This window comes from Eumetopias jubatus, unplaced genomic scaffold (assembly GCF_037043125.1).
Source record: "Eumetopias jubatus isolate StellerSeaLion01/CBP00866 unplaced genomic scaffold, mEumJub1_p1.0 scaffold_10, whole genome shotgun sequence".
Classification (NCBI taxonomy): Eukaryota; Metazoa; Chordata; class Mammalia; order Carnivora; family Otariidae; genus Eumetopias; species Eumetopias jubatus.
In genome coordinates, this window is record NW_028274816.1 from 26,708,152 (window position 1) to 26,728,296 (window position 20,145).

At 40.8% G+C, this 20,145-nt stretch overlaps 1 protein-coding gene across 3 annotated transcripts in view; it reads left to right on the top strand.

Moving 5' to 3' along the window:
- Window positions 1–20,145, top strand: part of HYDIN (HYDIN axonemal central pair apparatus protein) — a 312,800-nt gene that overhangs the window by 6,767 nt on the left and 285,888 nt on the right. For all 3 annotated transcript variants that reach the window (XM_088027478.1, XM_028090615.2, XM_088027479.1), the window contains exons 3-4: window positions 4,491–4,610; window positions 8,190–8,324. In XM_088027478.1, the coding sequence (XP_087883604.1) occupies window positions 4,491–4,610; window positions 8,190–8,324 (255 nt within the window). The remainder of the gene's footprint in view (window positions 1–4,490; window positions 4,611–8,189; window positions 8,325–20,145) is intronic.

Sequence of the window (20,145 nt, forward strand, 5' to 3'; positions counted from 1 at the left end):
GCGTGTGTTTATTTGGAAGAGGGCTGAGAGAAAGGAAGGAGGACTGAGCTGTGTTAGCCTTTCACCAGAGTTGTGACTTGTGGGGACCCTTAGGATCCAGAATCCTTCCCTTCTTGCCTGCCTCAGTGCCACACTGCTTCCTATAAACATGCAGATTTATGTGTTGCCCATTCAGCTCTCCCTTCCCTACTATTTCCTGGTGCCAGATGGCATACAGGGAATTTCACGTTGCCATTCTCAGTATTCCAAACGAGGAGTTGGTGGTTTTGCCTATCAGAGTATGCCACCGGCTCTGGAGATCTGTATAGTGCAAGCCTTACCTGAGATCTGAAATCGTGGATGTTCTTGCCGGGCATCTTCTTTTAACCCTGGTTATTTGTGGCAGGAGGGTTGGGGAAGGGAGCTCAAGCTGCCAGTTACAACCTACAGAGAGTCAATCTTGGGGTCTGTCATTTATGCTGAAATCCATTGTTTCCTTTGCACTATAAGGCCTCTGTCATATATCCAGTGATCCATATACAAGGATCTGTTTCTGGACTTTTTCACACCATTGGTCAGTTTATACAAATCCAAAACACAGTATTTTAATTGCTATATACATATATTCATCTCTCTATATATATTCATATTTGTAAATATGAATTATATATCTATAATAAAAACAGTGGCAGAGGAAGGGTAGAGGGAGAGAGAGAATCTTAAGAAGGTCCCATGTCCAGTGCAGAGTCCATTGAGGGGCTTGATCTCACAACCCTGAGATCATGACCTGAACTGAAACCAAGAGTTAGACACTTAACTGACTGAACCACCCAGGTGCCCCACAAAACTACATTTTTAAGTAAAATTTTTATTGAATGTGTGTGTGTGTATCATGAGCATATAGCCTGATGAATTTTAACAAAGTAAAGATACTCATATTAACTACCACTCAGATGAAGGAATGTAAGCTTCAGCATTACCGGCATCCTAGAAGCATTCTTCTAGGATGAAGAAGCTTTCTTATGCCCTTCCCAGTCAGTACCTGTTCCTCTTCTCCAGAAGAACTGCTAATCATAGGTTTATTTTTCCTTTATTCAACCTTTATATAAGTGGAATACCACAGTATATACTCTTTAATTTCTGGCTAATTTAATTTAATATATTGTTTTGAAGATTTGGGTTGTTGTGTATAGTGGTAGTTCATTCATTTTTATTGCTGTATAGTATTCCATTTTATGATTATACCACCAATTATTTATCCATTTTACTGTTGATGAGCATTTGTTTTTTTCCACATTTTGGCTCTTATAAATGATGGTGTTATAAACACTCTTGTATATTTCTTTTAGTGCGCATATATGCAGTATGGGCATATACATAAAGGTGGAATTTCTAGGTTATAGGCTATGTATATGTGTCTCTTTAGTAGTAATTGCTAGTTTTCTAAAGTGTTTATACTATTATACTGCCATTAGCTGTGCAGTTGGAACTGCTAATACTTAAGTATTAAGTGCTTGCTACTAATATTTAATATTGTCAGTCTCTTTAATTGAAATTATTCTATTGGGTGTATAGTGTTGTCACACTGTGGTTTAATTGCAGTTTCTTGATTTCTGATGAGGTTAAGCAACTTTTCATGTTTATTAGCCATTTGGATATCATCTTTTATAAATCACATGTTTATGTGTTTTGTCTATTTCTTACTGATTTGTAAAAGTTCTTCATATATTCTGGAGACTAGTCCTTTATCAATTATGTGTACTACAAATAATCTCTCATTCTTTGGATTTCTTTTTCATTTCTTTTCCTTTTTAAAAAGATTTTACTTGCTTATTTGATAGAGAGATAGCAAGAGCAGGAACACAAGCAGGGGGAGTGGGAGAGGGAGAAGCAGACCTCTTGCCTGATCAGGGAGCCTGACACGGGGCTCGATCCCAGGACCCTGGGACCATGACCTGAGCCGAAGGCAGACACTTAATGACTGAGCCACCCAGGCGCCCCTTCTTTTTCATTTCTTAAAGGCTATCTTTTGATGAACATGTTTTAAATTTCAATATGACAAAATTTACCAATTTTTTCATTTATGTTTTGTATTTTCTGTGCCCCATTAAAGAAAATTTTGCATTCTTCAACATTATGAAGATATTCCTCTTGGTTTTCTTCTGAAAATTTTCTTGTTTTACCTTTCATATTGAGAGCTTTGATTCACTTGGAATGGTGTGTGATAGGGGTTAAATTGATATTTTTCCTATGGAATATCCAGTTAACCCAATACTATTCATTAAAGAGAATGTATCTCTTCCCCAATGCTTGTTAGTGTTACCTTTGTCCATATATTTAAGAATATATATATTTAAGAATATATCAAGTGTCCATATATTTAAAAATTTGTTTCCAGACTTTTAAATCTGGTACATTTGTTTTTAGGATAAATCTTATGCTAATACTTCACTATTTTAATTACTCTGATAAGTAACAGTATATGATATATAATAATATAAGTCTTGCTACCTGATGAAGCAAGTCCTCCTATCTTGTTCTTTAAATGTATCTTGTTTATTCTTGGTCCTTTGCTTTTACATATACATTTTATAATCAGCTTTTTAATTTCCAAAAAAAATTTCTACATGATTTTTTTAATTGGATTACATTGAATTTTTAGATCAGTTAAGGGAGTATTTGACATCCTTAAAATATTGTCTTTCAATTCATGAACATAGTATATTCCTGTATTTATGTAGGTCATCTTTAATTCCTCTCAAGAATGTCTTGTAGTTTTCCTGGATAAAGGTCTTACCCATCTTTCATTAGATTTATTCCTATGTATTTTATGTTTTGGGATGCTATTTTGAATGGTACTGTTTATAAATTTCATTTCCTAAATGTTCTTTGCTAGTACATAGAAATAGAATTGATTTTTGCTTGTTGCCCTTGTACTCAGTGACCTTGATAAGTAACTTTTTTTTTTATTAAAGATTTTTATTTATTTATATGAGAGAGAGAGAGCATGAGACGGGGGAGGGTCAGAGGGAGAAGCGGGACTTGATCCAGGGACTCCAGGACCATGACCTGAGCTGAAGGCAGTCGCTCAACCAACTGAGCCACCCACGTGCCCCAATAAGCAACTTATTAATTCTAATAGCTTATCTATAGGTTATTTTGAATTTTCTAAATAAGCAGCTTTTCTTCTTCTGGGGAAAATGACAATTTTGTTTCTTTTTAATCAATTTCTAATGTTAAAACAACTTTGAATTTCTGAGATAAACCCAATTTGGTCATGATGTGTTATCCTTTTTATATATTGTGGGTTTCAGTTTGCTAATGTTTTGTTCCTTTTTTAAAACATTCTTTTGTATATAACTAAGATTCAGCCTATAGTTTTCCTTTCTCCCACTGTCTTTCTTAGTTATATGGAAGTTGTGCTGACATCATTGAGTTGGGAGACTTATTTTTTTTTTCTTTCCTTTGGGATAGTTTCTATAATATTTGTGCTGTGTCTTTAAATGTTTGCTAGAATTTGCTTGTAAAGTTATTTGGGCTGGGGTTTTCTCTATCAAAAGTTTTTACTTACAGATTCACTTTACTAGTTATAGAACTACTCATATTTTCTATTTCTTCTTGTGCTAGTTTTGATAAATTGTATTTTCTTAGGATTTGTACTTTTTAATCTAAATTTTCACATTTCTTGACATAATATCCATTTATTATCTTTTCAGTTAGTTTGGTTTCTATTGTAATGCCCCTATTTTCATTCTTTTTATTGGCTCTTTGTGCCTTTTGCCTTGTTTTCTTGATCATACCCACTAGGTATTTTATCAATTTTGTTAGTCTTTAAAGACTTTGGCTTTGTTGATTCTGTAGTTACTTTCTATTTTATGAATTTTTATTGTTTTTGTTATATCATTTTTTCCATTTGTTTGGATTTTATTTGTTTTTTATGTTTGCTACTGCTTTTCTAAATTATTGAGGTGGATGCTTACACCTTCATTTTGCAAACTATACTAAGGTGCCCCAGGGTGCAACTGTGTACTCACAGAGCATCATGGAATATTCTACAATTTTAAGGAAACATGGCAATACTCAAAACCTATTGGATTCTACCCAAGCTAATAGCTTGAGATAATTCATAGTTTTGACATTAGCTCATACTGTCTTGTTAAGCTCTTCAGTGCCTCCACGCAAATATTTGTTGATAGAGTTTTTCTTGTTATTTTCATAGGGAAATCATGACCTTATTCACCATTGCTGTAAATGGAAGTTTTGGGTTGATGTTCTAATTAGCCTATATTTTTTAAACTGAGGACCAAATCTTCTACTTTCTTTTGTATTAAACAAGTTGTTCACAATAACTTTAGTACTTATAACAGTTATTGCTTATAGTAGTTACACCTTTCTGAGTGTTTTGTATGTTTTTAGTATTAATATCCATAGGTCTCTGTAGTATTTTCATATATTCCCCTGTCATTTCTGCCACTGCATAACTATATAATGAATTTACTCTTTCAATGCAGTTTTCAGGAATTGACCTGGATCAGGCATTATTCCAGCCTTTTCCATCAGAAATTGTGTTTCAGAATTATACTCCCTGTGAAGTCTATGAAGTTCCACTCATTTTGAGGAATAATGACAAAGTGAGTATGTTTGTTGGATGTAACTTTTGTGGATATATAAGAAGGGATTAAATAATATGGGATCCCATAGGATCTTAGATAAATTCTTTAATTTGAAAGACCAAGAAAAATAGATAAAAACTTGCCCTTTGACTTTAAGCTCAATGAAGACAAGACTATGTTGATTTATTCATATGTGTTCAGGCCCAGGTCAGTGCCCACCAATGGTCAACTCCCAACATGTGCAGTTACATTTTGTTGAGTAAAATATTAGCTAGGTAAATGTCACAATTTTTTTTTAAGATTTATTTATTTATTTTAGAGACAGAGTGAGTGGGGAGCGGGGTGGGCAGAGAGAGAGAGCTTTAAGCAGACTCTGCTCTAAGCATGGAGCCCAACTCGGGGCTCGATCTCATGACCCCAAGATCATGAAGGAAGCTGAAACCAAGAATTGGCTGCTTAACTGACTGAGCCACCCAGGTGCCCCAAATGTCGTGAAATTCTTATGTGTGACCAGTTTAGCTAGGTTTTCATTCAAGACGGGGTGAAACATATATTCATGTTTTCTGCATTAGAGCCACTGTTTCCCCAAATGAAGGTATAAACTCTATTCATGTCAATTGCTGTTGTTGAGCCAAATTATTTATACTTTACAAATTGTATTTTTAAAAAAACTTCAAAAAAAATGGAGCTCCCTTTCCCCTTTTTCTTTCTCCTCCCTTCTACCGTAGATAGCCTTCAGATTTTTGTCTACAGATCATTTTGGACAGTTTCTCCCACTCTCTCTACCTTGTCCTTTTGTGGTTGCAACTGAGAGTTTCTTCTCCATCCGTATGCCTTTTTTTCCCTAGAGATAAATTATGGTTTACCTCAAGAAAAGGTATTAAGTGCCTGAAGATTTCCTTGACATCTAACAATAATGGAAGAAAGAATAATGTGGGAAGTCAGCATGAAGCACAGTTAAGTGTGAAAAGTAATCAGTTGGGGAGGAAAGCATCTGAGAGATGCTGAACATCAGATGTGAAGGCACGTAGGAATACCTCAGGAGTTCAAGAATGTGGAGACAAAAATTCTAGCTATAAGAAAAAAGGGAAAATAAATGAAGACTATGCAAGAATACTTTAGTTATATTTGGTACAGTCGCTCATTAAAGGAATCAGTGATGCCTTTCAGAGATCAATGGGTTGATTTAGTGACAACAAAGTCAGACTCTGGAGAAAATGGTATATTTAGTTCTTGGCTACAGGAGTGTTAGCAAGAGAAGCTCAGGGGACAGAAGTTAAAAGGGTAGGCAGAGAGAAGAAAAAGAATTTGAGATGCTCAGTATTATGCCCCTAGACCTCAAGAAGAGATGTTACACAGACATTAGGACTCTCTCTTTTCATATAGTCTGCCAACCAATTTCCTTTGTCACTTCCAGTTTTCTTTTTCCCTTTCTCCATGACTTTTTAACTCTTGCTCAGGTATTTTAAGGCTGTTAAATACAGAGAGGAGCTAGCCCAAGGGATACTTTGACCACTTCTCCTTGGCCCTAAACAAAAAATGATTGCCAGTAGGTATATATGGGCAAGTAAAGGGTATAGGGCATGTGTAAGTTTTGTCTGCCAAGGGGCACTAAGTTCTCATGGATTACCCAACACCTCTTGGTTCGATGCTGCTACATTGTTGGACCTCATGAAAGGAGGGTTCCCATCCAGGGAAAGTCCAGCTACCAAAAAGCAGATCATTTTCTCTAGCCTAGGCAGGCTTATTCTTGGGTGAGTTACTCTAAGGACCCTTGTACTGGATGGCTGATATAAGCCTGCTTCTCTACTTCCTTAGTTCATGGACTCATAAATAACTGCTGGGATAGATTTAGGGCACAGAGAAATGCTTTCTATGCTATTTACCATTTGCTTGCTTCCTCATTGGCACTGAATGCAAAAGACAGAGACTGTTTGGTCATTTCTCTATCTCTTACACAACACAAGGTGAGAGTAAGCTATGAACTCTCTTACAAGCCACAACTCGATTCTACTTAGGATCTAATTATTAGCACCCAGACTCCAGAGTCAGACTAATCTGGTAGATTCCAGCTGAGCTGTCTCCCAGCTACAGACCTTGGGTAAGTCACTTCACTTCTCTGGGCCATGGTGACTATTAGTACCCATTTCAATCGATTGCTTGGAATATTAAATGAAGTAATGAACGTAAAGTATTCAGCTCAGTGCCTGTCACATAGGAAGCACTAAACCATTATTATTGTTATTATTATGACTATTACTAGTGTTGCTGGTATTTTCCTTTTTAGTTTTAATCCATAATTCTGCTCTTACCAGAAGTGTTCCCAGCAAGCTTCCACAGTGTTGTTCTGTCCATCATAAATGACACTGCGCCTTCCCCTTACCAGCAAAGCCAGCTGGACTCCTATCAGATTCGCATGCGTCTCTTCCTTACCTCCCTGCTCTCTAGTCTTAAGATCTGTCTGAATTCTCTCTCTGCATTTCTTCTTCCTTTGCCCATCTGGGTTTCAGATTTGAGAGGTTGTGCGGGTTCTTTTGTCCTCATTTTGCACCCGAGGCTTCTTGGTCACCCTTAACTATAGTTCACTTTCTTCAGCCCCCTTTCAGTCTTCAAAAAAAAAAAAAAATCTTTTCCCTTTCCTTGTGTTCCTGGAACCTCCACCCCCATTCTCCTCACAATTGTATGTCTTTTATTGCTTGGACTGTCTTGGATAAGCAGAGATACGTACCCTGGGCAAGGCAAGCAGGACAGAGGAGGACTTGAAGAGAAGGAAATGGTTTGAAGCCGCTCTGACACTGGCCTGGGGACCCTGGACTGCTTGCTCTTTGTTCTTGCTCACAGTGCTGTCTCCTGAGGACAGTGCTCCAGATGGAAGTTGGAGTTAGGCTGGGACTTGGTGAAGCTGTGGCACTGAGGACAAGTGTCCTGTTCCTCATCTGTAGAAGGGGGGTTCTAATGAAGCTCCGAGCTATTGAGATGATTAAGCGGCACATCATGTACAGTGGATGGTCCATAGCAGGCGTGCAGGAAGTGTGATTTCTTCTCCCAGAGCACTTCTCAAATGTTGGGAAATCCAGCTTACCTCCGCTGTGTGTGTGGGGTTTTAGCTGATCAAGCGGTTCCTCTTTGAACACAATCACATTTATTTATTTAGATTTTATTTACTTGACAGAGAGAGAGAGAGCACAAGCAGGGGGAGCGGCAGGCAGAAGCAGAGGGAGAAGCAGACTCCCCGCTGAGCAGGGAGCCCGATGCGGGACTTGATCCTGGGACCCTGGGATCATGACCTGAGCCGAAGGCAGACACTTAACGACTGAGCCACCCAGGTGCCCTGGAGATAGTCACGTTTAAGTGATAAAATGAACAAAGGCTTGCAATAACAATAAAATGAATAATAATTTTAATAAAAATTAAAGCTCAAATGCACCGAGTGAGTCATCTCCTCTCACAGGTGAGGAAACGGAAGTTAAGCCTTGACCAAGGTCATGCATGGCTCATGAGAAGTAGACAGAGATTTCCTGGTGGACGGCAAAGCCCGTGCTTTTGCTTCTGCTTTTTCACAGGCAGAATGTCCACCATGGTGTGTTTTCCTTGCAGATTCCAAGGATGGTTAAAGTTGTTGAGGAAAGTTCACCTTACTTTAAAGTCATCAGCCCCAAAGATTCTGGCCACAAAGTTGCTCCAGGAGTGCCATCCATATTCCGAATCCTCTTCACTCCAGAGGAGAACAAGGTAAGAAATGGGTGACTACTTGTCACTAGCAGGTTATAATTCTGAACTGTTATGGAGGTGGTGCTGGTGTTGGTAGTGTTGTTGTCAGTGGTGTAGGTAGTTGATGGTGTTGGTGGCAGTGGGGGGTGGGGGGGTTGGTACTGGTGTCGATGGTGTTAGTGGTGGTGGTGGTTAGAGGAGCAGTAAGGGTGGCTGAGAGTGGGGTAGTGCACCCCAGGGAACGAGGGAGGAATTGTCAGCGCTGAGAGCTTCCGTGAGCTGTAAGTAGCCAGGGTATAAAGAAGGGTTATCCTTCTGGATGCTTCCCCACACCCCCTCACCTACCTCAGCATATTTATATTCAACTATGAGCCAGAGGGTCACCAAAAGAGGAAAAGGTGTGCTCCAGATGCAGTGAGTCGAGGCAGAGGATAAAGATTATGGCTTCTTGGGAAGTTTGGGATCTTAATTGCACCCCTCCTCCCTGAATTCTAACAAGTTTAAAAATGAGACCCAAGATCCAAGTATTGATCACAGTATCAGTCTCATTAATGGCAAAGAATGTGGCCAGTACCTAAGGCCCAGAGAGGACCTCCTCTCGCTCCCCAGTGATGGCAGATAGCTGGCCCTGAAGGGCTGACATCCAGATAGCTCCGCCAAAGCACAAGCGCACCCGCTAGAGCCAAGAGCAGAGACCTGCCCGGTCCGCTCAGCTCTGATTGCGCCTCCGCAGGCCAGAAAGAGCCCAAGTTAAAAAATGGGCCATTTCCCCTCTGCGCCGGTCCATTCTCAAACCCTTCTCAGTTGTAGAAATTCCAGTTCCTCCTGGAAGGACCAGCTAAGGGGGACTGCAGATGGAGGCTTCCTCCCCAGCCCTTTTCCAGGAGTACAAAATTGTGGGTTGAGTTTTCTTCTCTGTGGGCCAAAGTGGGGACTTGGGAGGAGGAAGGGGGTTTTACCAGCATAATTGAAGGAGTGAGGACAAAAACAAGGCTCAAATAAGCAGAACAAAATGTCAGGTTATATATAATGTTAACAGTGTGTGCTTATGTGTATTGTGCCATTAGGGCTGGAATCACAAAAGCATGTTAGAGACAGAAAGAACTAGCTTTGAATCTCTGCTTCTTCATCACTAATACGTGTCAGCCACTGTTAATGCCGTTACTAGTATTCCTGCTGCTATTCCTTCTTTCCTGGAGAGCAGGGATAGAGAATATACGGTGGTCTGCCAGGCATGTATCACTCTAGGAAGTGGGTAGAAATTCTCTTGTAATGATGCTGCTGTTATAATTTTACTGTCTATTTCTTGGGTTGTGTTCACGGACCTGTAATTTTGCCTGGGGTCCTACTGAAATAAATGAAAAGATAAATAGCTCCAGAACCAGTGAGGGGCTTTTGATGTTGCTGTTGTTGTTCTCTTACCAAAGTCCTTGTTTTTTTCTTGAAGCTCTGTATCTGAATACTATCTGTGAAGAGATTGGCATCTGGGTTTAGTTTGGGTGTCAAATTCCTACACTGTCATTTTGATAGGAAGCCTTTGTGCAGCTTGAAATATAAAGCTTGCTGGATTTGAGGAGTTGGAGTTCCTTACTTTTTTTTCTGTGCTGGAGAAAATATGTCTTCTGTTGGATATGTATTGTTCTATCTGTAGGTAGTCGGGCTGAGAAATGAAGTTTCTGAGGAAGTGGAATGTTCTCTATTTGTGACAACTGTGTGGGTTTTATGGATGAATTCATTTGTCAGAATTGTACATTTAATATTTATGCTTTCTATCTAAATTCTACCTTAAAAACTACAAAATACAATAACAACAACGGAAGGAGTGACTGGATGGAGATATTGATGAAGCCAGGAGGGCAGAGTGTGAATACTTGTTGAAGCTGGGTGGTGTGTCCATTGGGTCTGTTATACTTCTTTGTTTTCTTTGTGTATGTTTTTAACTTTCCCTAACCAAAAGCTAAAAGAGAAAGATTTTATTGCTGCTTATCTATACATCAAATAAATAATCAAAATGTATGTTAGGCATGTTTGTATTTACTGTAAAAATATGAAGTGCTAACATTCCTGTTGAGGTTATTCCTTGGCTATATTTTGTGGCTGCTTTTCTTGCTCGGCTTTCGCCCTCCCTCTTTCCCTTCCATTTCACCAACACTGCCTGTCTATTGGCAAGCCCCTAGTTAAAAAAAAATTAAGTTGAAGTTTGCTTTACTGTTTCTTATAAGTATTTAAAAGTTATCAAAGGCTACATGCATGTAGGAGGAGACACCAAGTGAGAACAATCGCTACCTATGAGAAGTTTAAGTAGCCAGTTTTGAATACAGTAAGATTTTTCTGTTGGATTTGGACTCCAAGCTATAATATAATTTACAGAATGTTTTTCTAAAATATAGTGATTTCTCCTCTTGCTGGCTTGTCTAGGACTGATGGTGGGAATTTGGGGAAGCTCCTGCTGCTAGTTCTGGTCCCCCTTTTCTGCCAAGATCCTGTTGCATGTCCACCATCAGCAGGGTCCCTTCTCAGGAGCCTGTGCCGGTCGTGTGGGCATCTGCAGTCACTCAGTGTTGGAAAGCCAGGCACAGAATGACCAGCTCGGATTAGTCGTGCTGTCTGTAGTGCCGCTCCAGAATGTGGCAGAGGAGCCAGGTTTATTTTTGGGGAAATAGAAGTCAGTCTTTTCACTGTGTCACTTTCTCTTGGCCAGATTGATAGCCAACGTACATACATATTTTTCTTCCTTATCCCCTGCTGATCTGAGAACACTCCATTCTCATTTACCCTCCTCACATCTGGAGGATAAGATATGTAAATTGCAGCATGCCACAGCTTAATAAGCCAGTCCCCTTTCAATTGGATTTTCGGCACCCATGTATATTAGCATGTCGAAGATGATATTGTAATTTACATTTTTCCCTGTCATCTTTTAATCTGGCTTCCTGGGGTTTTAACTTGTTAAGAATGCCAAGTGCCCAGATAACAGGTGCAGCAAATTCACCCTGGCTTTCCTTATCTCTTCTTGTCACACAGACTTTAAAAAAAACGATTGGATATCTTATTAATCTAATAATCCTGGTGTGTGGCAATGTGGTAGAAATACAAGAGTCAGTGTTCTCATAATAACACTGTAAAATTCTGGAACCTTGTACTTTCCCTGACCCCTTGAATTTGTATCTTTACTATTAAAAGGAGGATGAAAAATATTAGGCTTTTGTAGGAAAGCAAAACTGGGTGCTTCCTTAGACTTAAGAAAGCATCTGTTTACTATAGAATTGTTATGGATGTGACTGTGGTGGTCTGAAGAGCAATTTTATTGCTCACTTATGTTTTAAGAAAATCTATAACTTGTTGTCAAAATAGTTTTCCTGGTTTGCTACTATGAAATTTAAAAATTGTGGTCCAAGAAGACTAGAAAAACGTTAACGTATTTTATGCTATCTAGGTGTACGGGGATAATGAATTATATTGCCAACATTTTTAATTAAAGTGTAGATGCCATAAAATTTTCCACAATCAACCATTTTTGTTGGCAAAAACTGTGATAGGGATTTTGTCTTCTTCCTGCCTGCAATTAGCCCTCCTTAAGTCTGTCTGGGTCACCCCTGTCACCCCAGTGCCTAGCATAGTGCCTGACAAATAAGAAGCATGCGGTAAATATTTGTTGAGTAATGTAAGTAAGTAAAAGTTAACCTCAAGAAAATCTAAGGAGGTTTCTTCAACTTGAGGATGGCCTACAGATGATAAAAGCAAAAGCATATAAAAAGGGCTCAAATATCTTTTTGTGCCATGAATGTATTAGATGTTCACTTTTTCTTGTTTCTCTCCATTTTATGTCACATCTTCAGTGAGTCTCTGTCACTACTCTTTAGCATTCCGGACTTGGTAAATATCATTTTATAATAAAGCTAACGAGGATGTTGGGATTTCTCTTTGCGAAGAACCCTTGATAGTTTAGTACCCAGATAAAGATATTAAAAATGAGTAATATTCTTTCATTCGCTCTGGGCCAGGACCAGTTCTATGAGCCAGGACCCACTGGAGAACAAAACAAGCTTTGGCCTTCATGGAGCTTATGTTCCTCAGTGAATAACAAGCAAATATATAATTTAATGTCAGCTACTGACATGGTAGAGAATAGAGAGTGATGGGCTCCTGTTTCTTTTCAGTACGGAGATCGGGGAGACTTCTGTGATGATGTAACACTGAGTGGAGAACCAAATTAAGCTTGACAGCAGGCTCAGGAAAGTGCAGGGAAGCATGTGGTGGAAGTGGAGGTACCCGCTGGAAAATGGTAGGAAAGGAGGTTGCAGAGGGCGAGCTCACGAAAGGTCTTAGAAGTCCAGCAAAGTAGGGTAGGAAGCCACCGGAAAGTATAAAAAAATTATTTGATTACGGAAGCTTGCACCCTAGGTAGAACCAGAGTGAACCGTCATCACCCAGATTTCCAAGTTATCAGCACATGACCAGTCTTGCTTCATCTATCTTGCTCCTGCTCAGAGGGTTTTGTACTAAGTCCCATACATCATATTATTTCATCTGTAAATACTTTGTTATTTGTCCCTGTCAAGGACCTCTTAAAGTTAACATAACCACAATACTGTTATACCTAAAAAATTACAGTAACTCCCCAGTATCATCAAATGTCCAGTCAGTATTCACATCTTCCCAGTTGAGAGACATATATATAAAGATAAATATAAGTATTTTTCAGGGTCCAAACAAATGGGGATGCTGAGTGCTGAGTGCATCCCCATCAGGTTCTGTAGAATGGTCCTCTGTCCCCTCCGTTTCCTATAACTGGTAGTTTGATCTAGAGGCTTGATTAGATTCATATTTGGTTTTGGGGGTGGCATGAATTCTTAGGTGTTGGTACTTCTACTGTATTACATCAAGAGGCACAAAAATGTCTGTCATTCTGTTTTGTTTTTGTAATGATCCAGTGAGGATCCTGAGGTGTAGCTCATACAGGAAAGATAGGATACATAATTACCGTGGTGGGTTTTGATTAGGAATGACATCTCTGCCTTGCATTTTTTTTCTTTTTTCTTTTTTTTTTTTTAGATTTTATTTATTCATTTGAGAGAGAGAGAGAGACAGAGCGTAAGCAGAGGGAGAGGCAGAGGGAGAAAAAGAAGCAGACTCCCCGTTGAGCTGGGAGCCCAGACACGGGGAGATCCCAGGACCTGGAGATCATGACCCGAGCCTAAGCATCTGAGCCACCCAGGCACCCTTCTGCCTTGCATTTTGAAATCAGCCTAGTTGCTGCACAGCGGATAGACTGAAGGGAGCGTGAGGTGTAACAGCTAGCTGCCCACCCTTAACATCCGTTTTCTCTTTCTTCATTGGTAAGCGCATCCCAAATTGGGATTGGATTCACTGCTGCCTGAAAGAAAAGATTGCACTTACGCAGCCTCCTTTGCAGCTATGTGTGTCTGTGTGTTGGCCAGAGATGTGAGCAGGACTTCTAAGTGTGTACTTAATGAAAGCTGATTCAGCAGGCAGGTGCTTTGTTTTGCCCTTCTGCCTTTTCCTTTTGGCCTGCAGCCTGGCTGTGGGAAATAGCTGGCAACCCAAGAATTACTCTGCTGCGTGGGTGTCACTGAGGATAGGTGCTGTGTGCTAGAATGGTGGAGCAAGAATTTAGGAATTTGGGTCTCTGGGAACACTGTGGAGCCTCCATACCAATCCGGCCTGCCTACTTCTGGACTGGTTTGTGGGAGAGAAATAAACGTCTGTCTGTCTAATTTAAGTTGGTTTGATTTTTTTTTTTTAAGACTTTTATTTATTTTTTTGACAGAGAGAGACACAGCGAGAGAGGGAACACAAGCAGGGGGAGTGGGAGAGGGAGAAGCAGGCTTCCCACGGAGCAGGGAGCCCGACGTGGGGCCCATCCTCATGACCTGAGCCGAAGGCAGACGCTAAACAGTTGAGCCACCCAGGCGCCCCAGTTGCTCTGATTTTGTTCTGTTCCCTTTTATATGTAGCAGAACCGAACCCCGATTAATACAGAGGTGGGAGGCTATTATAATAGTTGGGGTAAAAGATGAGGATGATTTGGACTAGGAGAGTGACAGTGACGATGTGAGAAATGGGATGAAGGATACACATTTTTATGGTAGAGCTGTCAGGATTTGCTAATGGATTGGATAAAGGGTGTGAGAAAGGGGTCTAGTTTGACTCATAGTATTTTGGCCAGCAAATGACTGAATGGTGGCACCACTTACTGAGATAGGGAGAAGTGGAGAGAAAGCAGGTTTGTGAGGCTGGGTGGGAGTAAAGTAGGGCATCAGGAGGATTCAGGGAATCTGGTGTTTATACATTAAGTTGGAACTTCCCTTTAGACATCCAAGTGAAAGTACCAAATAGGCAGCTGGACACAATTATCTGTGGCAAAAGGGAGATGTTGGCTAGAGACAAATATTTGAAAATCATGTAAAAGATGATCCTTTCCACCAAGGGGTTGATGAGCTGATGTTGAGAGTGAGTGTGTGTAGAGAAGAGGTTGGGAGAAGGAGGTGCCTGCAGAAGGTGATACTAGGAAGAAGGGGTGGCCATGGAGTAGGAGGAAAACCAGATTTATAGTGCTCTGGAATCCCAAACGGATACAGTATTTCAAAAGGAGGGAGAGATCAACTTTGGGTTATGTCCAAAGCTATGAAAAGTAGACTAAAATAAGGATGTGGAATTGGCCACTGGATTTGTCAAAGCCATTAGTGAGTGACCTTGGCAGGAGGAGTTTCTGTGGAATGTTGGGTACAGAAGCCTAATGGGATGGGTTGAGGAGAGAATGGACAGCAAGCAGGTGGTGATATTGAGTATAAGTAACACCTGTGGGCAGTTCTGCTGTCAAGGGTAATTGGAAAAATGGGGCAGCAGCTAGAGGTGGATGTTGGGCTCAGGGTAGATTATTTAATATTTAAGAGGAAACTATACTGATGTGTGAATATTCAGTAAAGAGGGAAAACTGATGCTTCAGGAAAATCCTGGAGTGAGCTGAAAGGATTGAGATCTGTACAAGGACAGGGGTTGAAGGCAGAGCAGGAATAGGAGTGAAGGCAGAGTAGGTGGGTATAGGTATAGGTGGATTAGTAGATCCAGGGGTAACTTGGAAAACAAAAAGTTATAGAGGAAATTAATTACCTTACGTGTATAATTTCTACATGAATCATGAAGTAACCACATTATCACTGTACACTATGGATAAAAATGGTCAAAATACATTTGGAAGTCTCGGGTCTCTTTTCACGCCGAAGGTCAGAGGTCATTCTCTTTGAATAGACAGGGAAATGTAGCTGCCCCCAGGAAGCTGAGAACCCAGCCGAGTCATATGAAGAATCAGAGTGGTAGAGGGTAAGACCCACCATGCCTGACCAGTCTTGTTTTCAAGCTGATTAGGACTTCAGAACTGATTCTTCCTTTTCGAGGGATGAATTTCAGATTGAGACGATCATATTTAATAAATACTTCAAGTGGTTAGGGAATCTATAACATTTTCCAGGGACACCAAATATTAAATTCACTGAGTCCTAATCAAACCTAGTTCTAGTTGTACCCTGTGTTAGCCATTCTTCCATCAGGTTTAGGAGTGGAGGAAAGGCAGGAGGACTGTGAAGGTCTAACCACACTGGTCTGACCACGCTTGCCGTTGATGAATGCCTGGAGAGTCGTTGGCTGCAGGAGAGAACGCCATCTTCCTTTGCCTGAGGCTGTGAAGGACAGAATTACCACCATGATTGCTCTCTATCATGGAGCTAATATGAAATCAAGATTCATTCTTTTCACTTCTTAGAAAGTCAAATCTGCCATTTTCATATTCTGCTGCTCTGTTTTTCCAAGTTTGGGGGCTAGGTGTGTTGGAAGGAAAGCTAATGGACAAAAAGTAGACTGGATGTTTTGTCTGGAGAGCATTATTATAAAGGATAACATTTTAGGATAGATAGTAATTCATGGCTAAGTCTCTCATAGTAGAGGGGAAAGAGCTTGGAGTAAATATTCTGTCTCTGAACGGTGACCTGATTGCTCTTAATCTAAATACAGTGGAAAGGGAGTATATAAACTAAAGTAATTGCTTAGCTTGAAGGCTAACAGAGCCTCCCCAGGCATTACATCTGAATGAATTGTAAGCCAGTAGGGCAATATATAATTGTATATTACATAACCTAATATAGTCATATTAAATATAGAATTTCAGAGACTAGAATATATTTTTGTGGAGTTTATTTAAAGAATTTCTTCATATTCTTTTATGAGTGTGTGAATTGATTATGAAAAAATATGCAATTCAGATCGAACTTTGAATCTTCCTCATATGGAAATTTGAAAAGGTTTGACAACATCTCAGAATATTTCAGTTAGTCTCCTAAACTCTTTTAAGCTGTCTTCAATATCTTATAGAACAAAGCAGAGAATATGTAAATATAGAATAAAATAAGACAAATTACTTTGGGATCACCTCTCATTCTGGATTCAGCAGCATCTTTTGTTCTTTCTCTCAAAGCCTCTGTTAATATTAAGTTTCCATATGTGCCAGAAGCTTTCCAGTTCCTAATTCCCAACAAAACCTTTGCTTGCTGGGTTTGATCCACTAAGAAAAAATGAAAACAGTACTTATCTCTTTAGGATTCTGATGAATTCAGACTTGGTGAATTCTGTGGGATTTTCTAAGGTCAAGTATACTTAATACAATTTGTACTCCCTTATATGTGATTAGCATAATTTTTGAGACTGGCATTACCATCTAGAAACCAGAATCAGTTGAAGAGCTAAGAGTCCAACAACTCAATTTTAATAAATTTCATGAATACTGTTCATTAGTTTTTATTACTTATTCCTACCGTAAGACCTTTACATTTGCAATTCTCCTTGCCAGGAACACTCCAGATTCCTAGGTCTTGCCTGGCTCCTTTTGCTGTTCAGCTTTCCATCCAAAGGTCACCTCCTCAGGAAGTCCTCCTTGGTTCTTTTAACCAAAAGCAGTCCGTTCCAACATTATCACTTTACCATGTTTTATTTTCTTCAAAGCCCTTGTTGCCTTCTGAAATTATCTTGTTGTATTATTATCATCAGGATTCTCATTATTATTATCCTAACAATAAAAGTAAACACAAGTTGAGTTTTTCCCATATACCTTACACAAGTCATTGTACTTATTTTTTTCATTTTATTTTATTATGTTATGTTAATCACCATACATTACATCATTAGCTTTTGATGTAGTGTTCCATGATTCATTGTTTGCGTATAACACCCAGTGTTCCATTCAGTACGTGCCCTCCTTAATACCCACCACCAGGCCAACCCATCCCCTCACCCCCCTCCCCTCTAGAACCCTCAGTTTGTTTCTCAGAGTCCATAGTCTCTCATGGTTCGTCTACCGCTCCGATTCCCTCCCCTTTATTTTTCCCTTCCTACCATCTTTTTTTTTTTTAACATATAATATATTATTTGTTTCAGAGGTACAGGTCTGTGATTCATCAGTCTTACACAATTCACAGCACTCACCATAGCACATACCCTCCCCAATGTCTATCACCCAGCCCCCTCATCCCTCCCACCCCCCACCACTCCAGCAAGCCTCAGTTTCCTGAGATTAAGAATTCCTCATATCAGTGAGGTCATATGATACATGTCTTTCTCTGATTGACTTATTTCTCTTAGCATAATACCCTCTAGTTCCATCCACATTGTTGCAAATGGCAAGATTTCGGGTCTTTTTGATGGCTGCATAAATATCCATTTATCTGTTGATGGACATCTTGGCTTTTTCCACAGTTTGGCTATTGTGGACATTGCTGCTATAAACATCGGGGTGCATGTACCCCTTCGGATCCCTACTTTTGTATCTTTGGGTTAAATACCCAGTAGTGCAATCGCTGGGTCGTAGGGTAGCTCTCTTTTCAACTTTTGGAGGAACCTCCATACTGTTTTCCAGAGTGGCTGCACCAGCTTGCATTCCCACCAACAGTGTAGGAGGGTTCCCCTTTCTCTGCATCTGTCGTTTCCTACAAGTCACTGTATTTAATACAACATTTTAATAATGACAGCTAGAGTTTATGGAGTACTCATGACTCACCGAATGCTAGATGAAGCATTTACCACAGTAGGCCAGGTCACTGGCCTCTCTGCGTGGACTGCTACAGGGGCTTTCTGACTTGCCTCACTTTTCCCATTTTTAGCTTCTTACAGTTTGTTGCCCCAGAGCAGCTAGTGATCTTCCTAAAATGTAAATCAGCTCCGTCATGATCAGCTTTGAGCATCAGCAGGCTTTGGGCCATCTTCAGGTCCTAACTGGCTTACCAGGCCTGGTGGGATCTGCCCCCTATTACCTCCCTGCCATGTCTCTAACCTCTTCTGACCTCTGACCACTGGCCTCAAATCACACTTAGCTCAGAATGCCGTCCAGCCACACACGGTTCAGGTCTCACTTTGTTCAGATCTCTGCTGAAATGTTACCGCTCATGGAGGCCTTTCCCGAGTGTGCCATGTAAACAAGCAAGCGATCACTCTCCATCCCCTTCTCATGCTTCATTTCTCACCGCTCACCACTGCCCAACATAGCATTACTCATTTTTCTGCCCTCAGCAAATCTTTTGAACGTTTACTATGTCCTGGGCTCTCTTCTAGGCACTGGATATATGAAGTCAGTACAATGGGCAAAGTCCCTGTTGATGTTGGAGATATTAGGGGCAGGCATATAGTGGACTCAGTAAATAGGTAAAATACAGACTATGTTGGATGCTTCAGGGAAACTAAGGCAGGAGGAAAGGCTGGGGAGTGATGGGGGAGGGGTAAGTTTAAACCAGGGCTGTCAGGAGAGGCTTCAGTGAGCAGTGAGCTTCACCAAGTCCTGAAGGAGGTGAGGGAGTGAGCTCTGTGAGTGACTAGAGGAAAGTGTGTTCTGCACAGAAACAACATTGTGTTTGAAGGCTCTGGAGGAGGAGCAGTTCTAGCCTGTTTGAGGAGCAGCAGGGATACCTGCAGTGGAGTGGAGCGAGCAGTGGGGAGAGGAGCTGTGGCCAGAGAGGTGACAGGGGCACCAGGCTGTAGCATTCACAGGCCCTCCAGGTCTCAGCCTGGGAGACTGAACAGAGGAGCAGCCTAAGCTGACTTATATTTTAACTGGCCCCCTCGAGCCCTTGTGTGGAACATAGACTTTAAGGGAGCAGGGGTGGAAATAGAGTTGACTTAGCCCAGGAAAGACTGGAGTGGCTCAGGTCAGGGTAGCAGGGCAGAGATGGGGAGAAGTGATCGTGCTCTGAATACATTTTGGAGGTCAGTCCTACAGGAATATCCTAAGAAATTGAGAAATAGAGTGATCAAGAATGCCTCATTCCAGGGTTTTAAATCCAGGCCACTGGAACAGTGGTGACGCTGGTACCAAGATGGGGAGGCAGTGGGGGAACAGTGGAGGGTGGAGGGAAGGCCATGAGCAGGACCCCAGATTGCATGGTGGAGCCTTTGTGGGCAGGAGAAAATGTCTCCCCCTCTGGACCGATGCCGCTGGAGCCAGCAGAGTGGGCTGGATTTCGGCCCCTATTCCTTCTCCATCCCTGCGCAACTGGAGGCAGTGGCATCGATCAGCTTGCCTCCAGTGAGGTGCTGACTGGGCAGCTGGTATGAGTCTGGAGTTCAGGGAAACAGAGAGACTCCAGGTGTACAGGGCGCTGTCATGTGAGCAGTCCTGTGAAGTTTATCTTTACATATGTGTTACCATGTATATTAGGTGTGTTTTATTTACTTTTTCATTATCTGCATCATTATGTGAGCTTGAAGTGATCCATGTCTCGTTTTCTGCTTCAGTGTATTTGCACACCTAGCTCAGTACCTGGTACCTGCACACTTAATAAAT